Genomic DNA, 12,372 nt, shown 5'->3' on the forward strand with positions numbered 1-12,372 from the left:
TTTGGAGTTCCAGGGCAGTTGTCTGCCAGCAACAAAGACTTGAGAAAAGAGCTTGGCTTAACTAAATGAAGAGAGAGGTAAGGGAGGCCACCGAGAGGCACCTTCCAGTGAGCTGAGAGCACGTCCCAGTGCAGAAAGCACTGTAAGCTTGGAGGAGGCATGCAGCACGGCAGCCCACAATGAATTTGAAGGGCAACCTGGGGAAGACACCCAGAAATCACCATGAGTGCTGCTTTACGGGCCTGGGGAGCAGAAAGCTTGGCCGGGGGGCAGCAGAGGAGCCCTGAGGGGAGCGGGAGGGTGAGGGTGGAACAGGCCCGCGTGCCCCACCGACCACCCGCCACACTGCTGGGCAGGCCTCGGCTGCGGCTGGAGCACGGCTGCCACCTACCGGGCCCGGGCGGGAGGAGCCGGGCCTGGCCGGGACCGAGGCCGCCGTGCCCGAGACTGGGCCTCGCAGCAGCGCGGCGGGCGCTCACGGTGAGGCAGCGCGGGGCAGGGCCAGGCTGTGAGGGGGCGGTGCCTGGCCATGAGGGGGCGGGACTGGCCGTGAGGGGGCGGGGCGCCGCTATGTCAGAGGCGGTGGCAGCGGCGGGAGCGATGGCGGAGGCGCGGGTGCGGCGGAAGCAGCTGCTGAGCGCGGAGGAGGCGGAACTGTTCGAGCTGGCGCAGGCGGCGGGCAGCGGGCTGGACCCGGAGGTGTTCCGGTGAGCGGCGGGGGCGGCCGCCGATGCCGCCGGAGCCCCCGGTGCCGCCGCTGACGGGTGTCCCCGCAGGGTGCTGCTGGACCTGCTGCGCATGAACGTGGCGCCGCTTGCCGTCTTCCAGGTGCTCAAGTCCATGTGCGCCGGGCAGCGGCTGCCGTCGGGACCCGAGGGCGGACCCCCAGCCGCGCCGGCGCCGCTCCCTGCCGACACCCGAGGTAGGCGGCGGGCATGGGCGGGCGGGGGGGGCCGCGGCGGCAGCGGGCCCTAATCCCTGTGTCTCCCTGCGCAGAGTCCCCTGAGGACGGCCGGGCTCCCGCCTGGCTCCCCTCTGCCTCCGCCCTGCGGCCTCCGCGGCTCGGGGGCCGCCCGCCGCTCTCCCGGGCCTCCCCCGCGGTCTGCCCGCTGCCCCGCGGCCTCCCCGCGCCTCCCGTCGGCCGCCCCCCTCGCCCCGCCGTGGGGAGGGGGCCGCGGGCCGGGCGGCTGGGCTCGACGCGGGGCTCGGCCGGCCCCCGGGGGGCCCGCTCGGTGTGAGCCGCGGGGCCGAGCCCGGTGGGAGCTTTACGCGGGATCCTGTGGAGAGAGAGCCCCGTCACCCCTGGGCCCGGGCCGCTGAGCCTCCTGCCCGCACCCTTTTTTTTTCTTAATTTTTATTCTTTGTAGGCAGCGTAGGGAGCTGGGTGTGGAGGAGCGGTGGGGTATGTTGGGGGGGAGGGGAGGTTGCTGCAGTCACTTGTGCTGGGTTTTGTAGCCTCCTGGCTCTGCTCTCCAAGCCTTCAACAAAAACACCACAAATCCTTAATACACAATATTACATAATGCTGTTTCACTTGTATCTAACTAAAAAAAAAAAAAGTACAGTTTCTGGTACACTAAGAATCCGTGGAAAACAAGGGGAGCTGCAATGCTGCTTCTCCTCTGTCCCTGTGTACTGTGGTGGCTTGTGCCACTTGGCCAGTGGTTTCCATGCCCGGTGGATGGTATTTAGGTGGGAACATGAAATGGGAGGCTGGGTGGGATTGTTGACTAAAATAGCGAATGCTTTTGAATGTAATTATCTTTTGTTATTGCTCTAATCTTGGTGGATAGTAACAAATGTAGTCCTGAAGCTGTGCTATATATTTTTTTTTATTTTATTTTTTTTTTCCAAACCGGTTCTAATAAAACTCTTACTTACTCCTTGAACTTCCTGAAGTGGCTTTTGGCTGGTAGCTTACAACCTCTCTGGATTACTTCCAAAAGGTTTAAAAAGAGGTAACTGAAATAAGTCCACTGTCACTAAGCTTGAATTCACTGTGAAAAGGCTCTCATTTCTCTTGTGCTCAAACATATAACAGAAAGGGGCAACGGCCAGAACAGCAAGGTTTTGTGATCATTGTCTGGTTGCCAAGATCAAAATTGCACACCAAAAGCTTATCTTGTTGTGCACCTCAGCATTGCCATGTTACTCATGGGTGTGCTTGCTCACCCAGTGGGAGTGTAGAAATGGCTGAGGTAGAGTCAAATTATGTTGTTCTGTCCTGTTCTCCCTTCCTCTCTCTGTTTCGGGGTGAAAACTCTATTGTAGCTGATGGGTCTGTGTTGACCCATGATGAATTTTGAGGCAAAACTTGAAAAGTAACTGTCAGCAAGGGCTGTGGTGGGAACACAGAGAATAGGGCAAGAAAGAAAGCTTTGTTGGCATAGGTAAGTGGAGCAGGGTGGGGGGGAAAGTAAGGTTTCCCTCTCATGATAGTATACTACTGCTCAATCTAGTCTCATTGCTGAGGCTGCCTTGGTGTTTATTCTCATGGCTGTGCTTGTCAGTCTGGTGGTAAGTCCTGTAGAAAGTGAAGTTAAAAGGCAAGATTTGTTTGACCAACTATAAGCAGTCAGTTTTAGGGTAAGGTTGATTATACCACAGTCCGAGGCACATTTACAGTAGTAGAGCCTGCTGCTTCTGATGTGGATTCCCACATGGTAAATGGGTGAGAATCACTTCATTGAGCAGCTGAGGGTGACTACACAGAGGCTTTGAGGAAGCTTGCTAAAGCCCAAATGGGAATTGGAATGTGTGGATGAAGTGTCCAGGACTCCATGGACTTCACTATGAACAGGTTCCCCTTTCTCAAGAGATGCTTTTGATTAAGAATTTCCTGCAGAGAAGTTGGTGTGGTAAAGAGAACAGCCTTAACACGTGATTGAGAAGTGACTCTAAAGATGCGTGGGGTGGGAAGAGAAGACACCTGGCTGACTACTTTTTCCTGAGCAAAATGAGAGAGGTACAGCTCTTGGATATTTTAAGTAAGAAGCAGCATGCTATTCTGGTATCATGTTGCGAGGAAATCTCATCTCAAAAGAGCAGTGATTTTGAACAAAAGATACTGTTAAATTTTGCTTTCTCTTCTTCTCGTCCTTTGATGCTTCAGGTGCGATGGGCCACTCAAACTATGAAGGAACTTTGGTAAGGTTTTTGGTCCTGTCTGTCTGTTAATCTGGATTAGCTTTTGTTCTCTCATGTATGCTGTTTCTGTGGCACGTCCTGTAAAAATGAGACTTTTCTAGCACTGGGCCACTGCTATGGGCTAGTTTTGGCTAGCAGTAGGCCAGCTCAGATTTGAAATGGTCAGATGGCAACTTGTTTGTCAATCAGCATTAAATTCCTCAAGAGGAAAAGCCAGAAACCCTAAGGTAGAGTTGATATGCCCTTAACCATTGCCTCCTACCAGCTTGAGGTGCTGCAAGCACCTGAAAGAGGCTACGAGTTTCCAGGAACTAGTATCTGTCTTGGGAGCTTAATTTGGTTGTGCCTGAATCAATCCAGGATGCTCATACTGCATCTTCAGCAGACATCTCCTGGTCCAAGATGGTGCCTGAGTCAGACTGCAGTCCTAGGGTCTCTGGCCAGAATTTCCTCTCCATATTTTCCCTTTAAAATTGACATGTTGATATCCTTTAGTGCCCTTTGACAAGCCCTTGGAACTGAGGGCAAAGCGTAACGAAGTTCAGAGAAAGATGGCGCTAGGTCTGTGCTGCTCATGTTACCATGTTCACAGTATTAGTTTGGCCTTCAGTGTTGCTGCTTTATTTCACGAGGCTAAAATGTCTTCAGGGCTAGTTGATGCACTGAGATCACCAGATCATATGCAGCTTACTGAGAGGAGGATTGTGCCCATCAAGCCACAGTTTCACTGCAGACATGGTAAAACATTAAATGTTGAACTTGGATTTCCTCTCTTTGCAAGCTGGTGCTCACTAGTGATGACAGAGGGGCACTTTGGCCTCCTTTCTCTCATCACACTCAGTCCTGACCAAATTCTGATGGGCAGCACTTGCATGCCTTTCCAGAAGGTTTGGTCTTCCCAACTATGGTGTCACTTTTGTGTCTGGAAGCTTGTGTTACATTAGAGCTGTATCTCACTTTGAAAGAAAACTTCTCTTGTTAGTTTCTGTCAGCCCAAGTGGCTTTGCTGTCACCCAGCACCCACTGATGCTAGACGGCAGCCAATTCTTTTGTGAATAAAATCACCATTGAAAAGCTAGCTCTCAGAAAATTCTTTGAGCAGAACTTAAGCTCAGCGGTGGCTTATCACAACTTTAGTCCTGCATCTTCATTTCTTTGAGTATACTAAGTACCAGTAAGATCTCATTAACATTGAGAAGAGGAAGTATTTTGTCCAGCTGTCTTTGTGAGGATATGTCTCTGTAGCCTCTTGGATGGAAGGCAGATGTCTGCACTTGCTGTGATTTAGTCAAAGGAGGGGCTATGTTAGCTCAGTACCCAGCCTGACCTAAGATGGGCATCAAGTTGCAAGTGAACAAGCTTCTGCAGCTTTATGCAAATTTTGGCTAGCTTATGTCTGACTCTGCAGCGCGGTGTAGACACTTGGAGCAATGTGCCTGAAGTGTCTGAGGAAGATGCATAGGACTCCTGGTTGAAGGTCATGAACACAAACAGGCATCCAGAGAGATCTCTCAATTCATGGAAATCGGTAATGATCTAAAGCAGAACTGAGCCATCAGTGCCAGTCTTGTCTGGGTTTTACTGGACCACTTTAGGCTGAATTAGGATTTGAAGTATCTGTAGCTCAAGACATGAGCTTGTTTTACTGTAGCCCTTGGGGGAAAGTGTATTGCTGAAGTAAAGATCCCATTAAAATCAGCGTATCTTCAGCAGAGTAGTTTTCTCTCCTTAAATTTGGGAAACAACCAGCTAGCTCAAATTGAAGAGGAGGAGGAATCACTCCTCATTCACTGAGCTTTCTAGTTCTGGGCACAGTTGAAGTCTGTCGTTCAGGAGTTGGGTGAGTGTTAATAGGGTGACTGGGGGTGTCCTCTGGGCTGAGTCTGTTCTGCAGAAGCGTTTGGCTTGCCTTGCCTCCTTTCCCTTTAGGAGATGCTGCGGGGAAGGGGAACCAAAACTGTATCTGCTGTTTGGCCTGCCATCTCTTGTTGGAAGATGCTGCTTCCGTTTAAGAAGAGGATGGTGCAGCTTCCACACAGGACCAGGCATTTGGGGATGGGAGATGCCTCATCTGTGCAGCTGGGACTTGTGTCTGCTGATAAATCCAGAGCTCCTTGCACTAATACAAAGAACATTGATTGTCCTATATAACTTTGCCAAGCTGCTTTGCACAGTGTCCTTCAGCTCCGCATATCTGCTCTTTCTCCCGTCCTTCCTCCTTTGTCAGAAGACAGACCAGTGGCTGAAGTAATCCAGGTCTCACTAAAGATTAACCAAGACTGCTCTGCTTGAGTTTTATCAGTAACAATGAGGTATCGGCTTAGGCTCCTCAGCCCATCGTGGTGCAGGGAGGTTTTTTAAAGCAGCTGAAAAAAGACTGTTAGAACATTTCTGAGCAGTACAGTTGGTGGTGGGGTGAAGGTGTGGTGTGTGTGCCCCCTGGTAGTTATTTTGGCTTTTTTACAGCTCAAGCAACAGGGAGTCTAATATGAATGACTTTATTTTGCATTTTCCCTTGGAATATAGCTATGGTGTTGCATGGAGCTGTGTTTGCTGGTAACTGAGTTCATGATAGCTGGCTCAAAATTACTGTGTTTGGGTATTGGAGCACCCATCTGGCATATTTAGCTAGACAGAACTAAGCTGCATTCGAAATGGTTCCTCAACAGTTGTTGATTTGGGAGGGAAAGAGCTGATTTTAAAGAGAAAGGATATCCAGGCAATTTCCATGCATGCAAGGAGGAGGTGTGCGGCCTAGACTAGGTATGTGTATAGTTTATCTTTGTGTAGTTAAATATGCCATTTTTTTACATATTATTTGCATGCTTCTGTTCCCATCAGCCAACCCTCAAGCCCATGGTGGTTTCCCTCCAGTTTTCTACCTCTCTATTGACATGCATATATTAATGCCCTGCTCCTTTTTCTAGGCTGATGAATATTCTTTGATGCTTCTCGCTCTTGCACTCCAACTGTTTTTTCCACATTCCTCACTTCCCCAGCCCAAGCGTCTTCCATAAAGTTACTTCATAGAGCTTTGCCCCAGCTACTAAATGTGTTGTTAACATGAGCTTGCTTTTCAAAATCTTGCCACTCAGCCCACCACCAGCCATGGGCTCAGTGAAGGGTTCGTAGGGTGTGTTTTCCTTGTCTGCATCAGAAAATATGCTTTTGGAGAAGTGTAAGTTCCTTTTCTGCCCTTGCATTTGTAACTACTTTCTTCCTGTGTAAAAACTTAGGTATGATCAAGGTTTCTTCTAAGTGTTGCTGTTTAATTATTTCCTAAATATCCCTATCTCTGCTATTCAGCTTGTTGCCAACTTTGTCCTCCCTATGTGTTCCTCTTGCTATCCTTGTGTTTTGTAGCCTTCCCTATTCATCCTTTTTTCTCACTCTTTCTCGCACTTTCTCTGTGTGCTCTGCCTTTAGCTCTGGTGAGCCTTTTGGGATGATGACTATTGCTGCAAGGACCCACAGTGACTGGTATCACCCTTGGGTACTGCTGGCTGGCCACACTGACTGCTTTGTATTCCTTTTATACTCATCATCCACTTACTTAGCCTCGCATTATCTCAGTGTTCATCTCAATGTGGGATTTGTAATGCAAACTTCTGTATTAAGGAGATAGAGTAGCTGACAAGGATAACGCTATGTGGAGCTTGAATACGGTGGAGGGAATCTCCCCAGAGGTGCTAAGGATTTCTCTTAAATATATTTAATCTGTTTTTTATACATCATACAGTGGATTTTCCTGTTGCTTATACTGGTTATTATGCTTTAATTGTAGATTAAATATATCCATGGGATCTAGCAGACAGCAACACATTCTTAAATTGTGCCACGCACCAGTAAATGTTGTACTTGGACACTTCATGGACTGTATGTCTTCCCTGGGGGTGGGGGGGGGAAGAAATTGTGGAGTGATCTATAGGTGACTTATATGACTAATCAAAGGACTAATAAAAAGGGTTTGGGTGGCATTGGTAGCACTGTCAGTGTGAGCGGCTAGCAGAGTACTGGTGATCTCTGGCCAGTGTAGGTCTCTCCCGTCACGCTTTCCTTGTGGAAGGTTTGCAGGTTTACCTGAGGCTGTGAGGCTTCCTCTCTGCTGGATATTTGAGCTAAACACTGCACTGTGATAATTTTTTTTAGTATCTCTTTTCAGGCTGATTTTCAAACTTTTTTTTTTATTTTTCATGCTCTGCGAGGCAAGAACTGACAAAAAGAAAAGGTATTTAGAGGAATACTGTAAATGCCAGACTCCTCATGTGTGGCTTTGTGTGGCAAAGTAATGAGCTGTGAGTTCATGAGTGACAACTAATTCATTCTTTACCCACAACCAACCAAAGAAATGCTCAGAAAATCTTATAAATCTAGACTGAATAGAGCTCTGAAAAAAAATGAGGGACATCTCTTTCTGTAGTCTATGTGCAAGAGAAGGGGAAGAAATGAGACTATCCCAAGTGTGGTGGTGAAAACTTAGTAAAACAAGGAGCAACCAGGAACAGAGGAGGATTTGCAGGGAAAAGGCTGGTACGTTTCATGCTGATCAGAGGATGGGAGAGGAGCTTCTGTGGCTCTGCTGGGCATCCTTGAAGGGAGCCATCTCTCAAAAGAGTGGGAGAGATGAATGAAAACCTTGTAGATGGTAAACCAGACACTTAATGGGTGCTTAAGTTGGCAGCCTCCCAAGGTAACATAGATACTTGAGTAAGGGAGAATCCATCCATCCATCCAACAAGTAGATGAGAATGAAGAAGTATTTCAGAGAGTTGCCTTGGAAAAGGACTGTCAGATTGATCAGACTAATGCAGACCTCTGCTTTGGGAGGGGGAATTGCTCTGTACCTTAACTCACCTTCAGACATCTCATTCAGAGGCTTCTTCCCTGATACATTAAACTGAGATGTTTGAGCACCTAAGGAGGCTTGTCAGTATCTTGAATAAGATCTGGGACTTGTTAATTTAAGCTTGCTTTTGTAGTGGCATCTAGTAATGCAGTTGAATACCTAACCTGTTTTGAGGAAACAGGCTTGCTGGAGAAAAGATGAGGGTATAAGTTCTGTGCAGGTGATTTGTGGGCCTGTGTAGGTCTCAACTTAGTGTTCTCTTGTTTCTCCAAATCTTTTTCTTCAGATAAGTGTTTGCAAGAGAAAATGTGCTTAAATAATGACCCTCTGCTCAAGGCGTACTTAAGGTCTTAGTTAACTGCTTTGGAAGGTGCATTTGAAAACCATCTTCTATTTTTTTTCCCCTCTTCCTCTGTTTCAGAACAATTCAGCTGGGTTTGTTGAGACATACTCCACCAGTCTTACCTGTTTTCTTTAATCTGTCTTTTCAGGGAGACTGCTTTAGCAGAGGTGATGTTTTGGCTCTGGAGAGAGCCCAGTGTGCCGTGTGTGTATTAGCTGTTAACTTCTGCTTGACACAAGAAGGTGCTTTGTCCTCCCTCTGCTACATAAGGCTTTCTCTTCTTGCCCCATGCAACCCTGCAGGCTCCTGCCTCTGTATCTGGTGGTGGTCATCTCCTAGAGGTGGCTGTAGCCTTTTGGTCTTGGGTTTTGTCAGAGATCATCAGAATTAATGTGTCCAGTGAGCAGAACCCACTGTGATCAGGCTGCTGTTTTTAAATGGGGGCAGCTAGCAGTCAGAGGTAGGTAGAGCACACTTCTGCCACTGCTTGCATGCGTATACCATTCTTCTCAAACTGTGTTTGGTTCTCGAGGAGATAAACACGTAGCTGCTTCTTTTGGCATCATCTTTGGGGAGGGAGGTATTTGATTAGGCTACCTTTTGGCTTGACTCTTGCATCTGTGACTGTTTGGGCTGCAGCTGTTCTACGACAGCCAGACACATCCAACATAAGGATGTCTCATGTCACCAAGGAAGATACCAGTAGAATCTGTCTGTTAGTCTGTAGTACTTGAATTACAGAGAGTTTGTGTTTGTTCAATGTCTTTTGTGCTTTACGTTAATTGACCCTGTTTATCTCTAATAGTGTTTTAACTGGCAGAAGTGCACCAACCATGCCCATCCTTGCACGCTTCATGAGCTGTTCTTGACTGGTTCCGCAGGTCTAGATAGTATGCTTCCAAAACTTGTTTTTTATGCTGTTGAAGTATCTGGTTTGTTTTGCTCCGATTTTGAGGCTAAGGGCATGTGTTTTGTCTGAGCACAGCTTCTCTTCAGTAAAGTGATTCTTTCTTCCCAGGTTGTTTCAGCTAGGTCAGAAGATCAAGGGCCTGACTCCCAGCAGTGTTTAATGGAACCGTTGTTTTGTGTGTGCACATGGTTAAAGTTGTACACGGGTTGAGGACCTGTACTCTTACTGGATAGATGCATGTGAGGAAGGCGGGGGCATTCACTTATAGAGATGTCCTGGATTGCTAAAAGCATCATGGTGAACTATGATGCTTTTTGTTCCTGCCAATTTTTCTCTCAAATACTGTGAGATCATGTATTGTCTTTGTGCAATTTGTTTTCATGGGCAGTACTTGCATTAGTAAAACTGCTTAAAGTGCTTGAGCTACAAAGAAAGATTGCAAGGCTGGTTGGCTGGCTTGGGCTGATCACTGCTGGCAGATCAGTGTGGTTTACAATAATAGACTTTTTTAAGAGCACCTGACTTGGCTGGGATAAGTGAATGTATTTCTTTTGCTGTTCTAGTCTGTCAAATTTTACAGATATGAAGGGGCCACATACTTTTTATTTGGAAGTTCTCAGGTTGTCTTTCTGGTGCTGCAAGGTGTTAACTTGAGGTATTGAAGTGAGTCCTGTTCTCAGACGGCTGCTCCAAGGAGACAGGACGGTTTGGTAAGTAAACCAGACATATCTCCAGTCTGTGCGCTGTCCATAGCACAAATGATCAAAGATGATGATTTTCAAACCATGCCCATGGAGATGCCACTGTGTGGAGTAGCTGTTGGTATTCTGGAAGTTGCTCTGATAATGATTGCTAGAATGTCACTCTTCATTTTAATTGCATGCATGTACCTACAGCTTACTCTGTTCCTGTAGTTTGTTTCTTCCTTGCTGCTATTAATTTTTTACGATGCTTCTTGGAGCTTGCTATCTTTAGTAAAAGCTGTGACCCTTTTGCCTCACATTTCTTTTATTTTTGTTATCTTTCCTAATGTGAGTCCTACTTCTCATCTGAAGTAGTTCTCTCCAGTGCCAGGAAAAGTCAGTCTCCCTCACTTATCCCCTCCTGTCATTTGTTTGCAGCACACCTTAAGTCTGGTCACTCTCTCCTCTAGCTGAATCCAGCAGAGTGGGCTGTGTGCCCCTTGCCTCCCTCAACTTCTACCTTTCTATGCATTGCTTCTCTCTGCTGTCACATTGCACTTTGGAGATGGTCAGTTGAGCCTACAGAAGGATAACTCTTACCTTCTGAACACAGTAAGAAAATCTGTGAGTAGGTCCTGTGTAGGAGTCTGAGCTCCTGGAAACCCCAGAAAATGATAGGAAATCCAAAATTGCTCATCAAGACACAGAAGTGACATGAAGAGAAGGGTTTCTGATTTGATAATATGACTGCAGGCTTCAGAAACTGGTGGACACTGGCATGTCGGTTCACTTATCCCAGCCTTAATGTGTTAGATGCTCTTCATGTTCTTGAAGTGCTGTTTGCAGTGCTGGTGTTCCTGTGCCAAATGAAAACAAGTGTTTAAAGAGCCAAGTGGCTGGTTACTTTGTAGATTAAATGTGATGAAAACTAAGAATGCTTCTAATGTAACTTCTTTTTGTTTTGTGGCCTTGGTATCTGTTGAGCTGAATTCACAAACTTGCTTTCTGTGCTGGATGCTGGATACATTTGTGTCATCTAATACAGTTTTGCCTTTTGCATGATTTCTTCAGGAATGCTTGCAGCTTAGATGCTGTGTGGGTGACATGTTGGGTTAGGACTTGAAAATTAATGTATGTATTTGTTTATTCAGGGAGAAATAAAACCAGTTCTGCTGTCAGTGGGACCCAGGTTGTAGCAGAAAGGAGCAGCCGGGAAGGATCTGCCCAGAGGATGCCTCGGCAACCAAGTGCAAGCCGGCTGCAGAAAGCAGGAGCTTCTGGAAAGAACAGTGGAGGAGGCAACAGTACCTAAATAAGGCCGTGGAACCAATGTTATTTGATGCTTGACAATGTGCTTGTTGAACCATGCTTGTTAAAACTGCTTGTGTTGTGTGTATTAACCTGACAAACATGATTTGTAATACACGAAATAGAGCTGTTGTTTCTTATTTCCAAAACTTCCTTTGGCAATGTGGATGACTAGGGGTTACCTGAAGGCACCTGGGACAAAGAGATGTGAAGCCTAGAAAAGCCTGGAATAGTGCTCAAGTTGCTTCAGAGAAGTCATGACTCATCTTACAAGCCATTTTGGTATGTTCATGCTAGTTGTAGCAGCAGCAAAGTCTGTTTGGCTGAATTACAAGGTGAATAGTGCTGAGATAGGTCATGTATTAGCATCACTGAGCCCTGCAGTGATGGTAGCTTGCACTGGAAACCTGACTGTCTGGTGGGGGTGTGTTCTGGTAGTTTAATTGGTGGTTGCCCTGTTCCCTTCATGTGCATGCTTACGTGGGTTTTAGCACTTTCATCTGAAAACCAGTTTGATCTATCACATAGCATAATCACACACCATTTAGTCCTTCCAATGATGCTAATGCAATTATTAATTTATAAAGTGTTACAGAACCCTTTGCCTAATGAGTCAGGTTAAATGAGATTATGCCAGATAAGGGACAGAATAGTTTCATCACTTAGTGATGGTAGATGAAAGATAGATGTGAAAATAGGTGCAAGTAGCTAAAATAGGTAAGTGGATTTGTCAGAGCTTAAGTCTTGTCATTCATCATTCCTGAGCGTATCCAGGCAGCGGGTGTGCCTGCTGTGGCCTTGGTAACTCTGGAGCTGTTAGTGAAATCCATTTCCCTAATTAGGAGAAGGTGCCTCCATTCTTTGTGGGGGGCAGATGGTGTTTCCTAGACTCAAGGAGATCTTGTGAACCTGGTTCAACAGGTGCTAAAATGTCTTCCTGACCAAGAAGAAAAAAATCCTGGAGAGTACAATGTTCTTTTGCACAAGTTTTTGTGTGGAATATTAATGATGCTCAGATAATCCTACCTTGTAGATTCCTCTTGAATAATATTGCAGATTAGCCTACTTTTTTTTTTTTTTTTGCCCCCCCCCCCCCCCCCCCCCCACTAGGCCTAGGGCTGTTCTTACTTGAGGA

At 46.7% G+C, this 12,372-nt stretch overlaps 1 protein-coding gene across 1 annotated transcript; it reads left to right on the forward strand.

Moving 5' to 3' along the window:
- Positions 1-570: 570 nt before the first annotated feature.
- Positions 571-11,404, forward strand: LOC142593904 (mitotic-spindle organizing protein 2B-like). Its single transcript, XM_075713852.1, has 3 exons — positions 571-707; positions 777-922; positions 11,081-11,404. Exons 1-3 carry the CDS (start codon positions 571-573, stop codon positions 11,239-11,241), a joined length of 444 nt encoding a protein of 147 aa, XP_075569967.1. The 3' UTR covers positions 11,242-11,404.
- The last annotated feature ends 968 nt before the right edge of the window (positions 11,405-12,372 follow it).

This window comes from Pelecanus crispus, chromosome 7 (genome assembly GCF_030463565.1).
Source record: "Pelecanus crispus isolate bPelCri1 chromosome 7, bPelCri1.pri, whole genome shotgun sequence".
NCBI lineage: Eukaryota > Metazoa > Chordata > Aves > Pelecaniformes > Pelecanidae > Pelecanus > Pelecanus crispus.

Bases quoted from the DNA above. Each gene is read 5' to 3' on its own strand.
- LOC142593904 (XM_075713852.1), top strand. From the start codon at position 571: ATGTCAGAGGCGGTGGCAGCGGCGGGAGCGATGGCGGAGGCGCGGGTG. The intron at 708-776 runs GTGAGCGGCGGG...GTGTCCCCGCAG, and splicing joins CTGGACCCGGAGGTGTTCCG to GGTGCTGCTGGACCTGCTGC. The intron at 923-11,080 runs GTAGGCGGCGGG...TTGTTTATTCAG, and splicing joins GCTCCCTGCCGACACCCGAG to GGAGAAATAAAACCAGTTCT.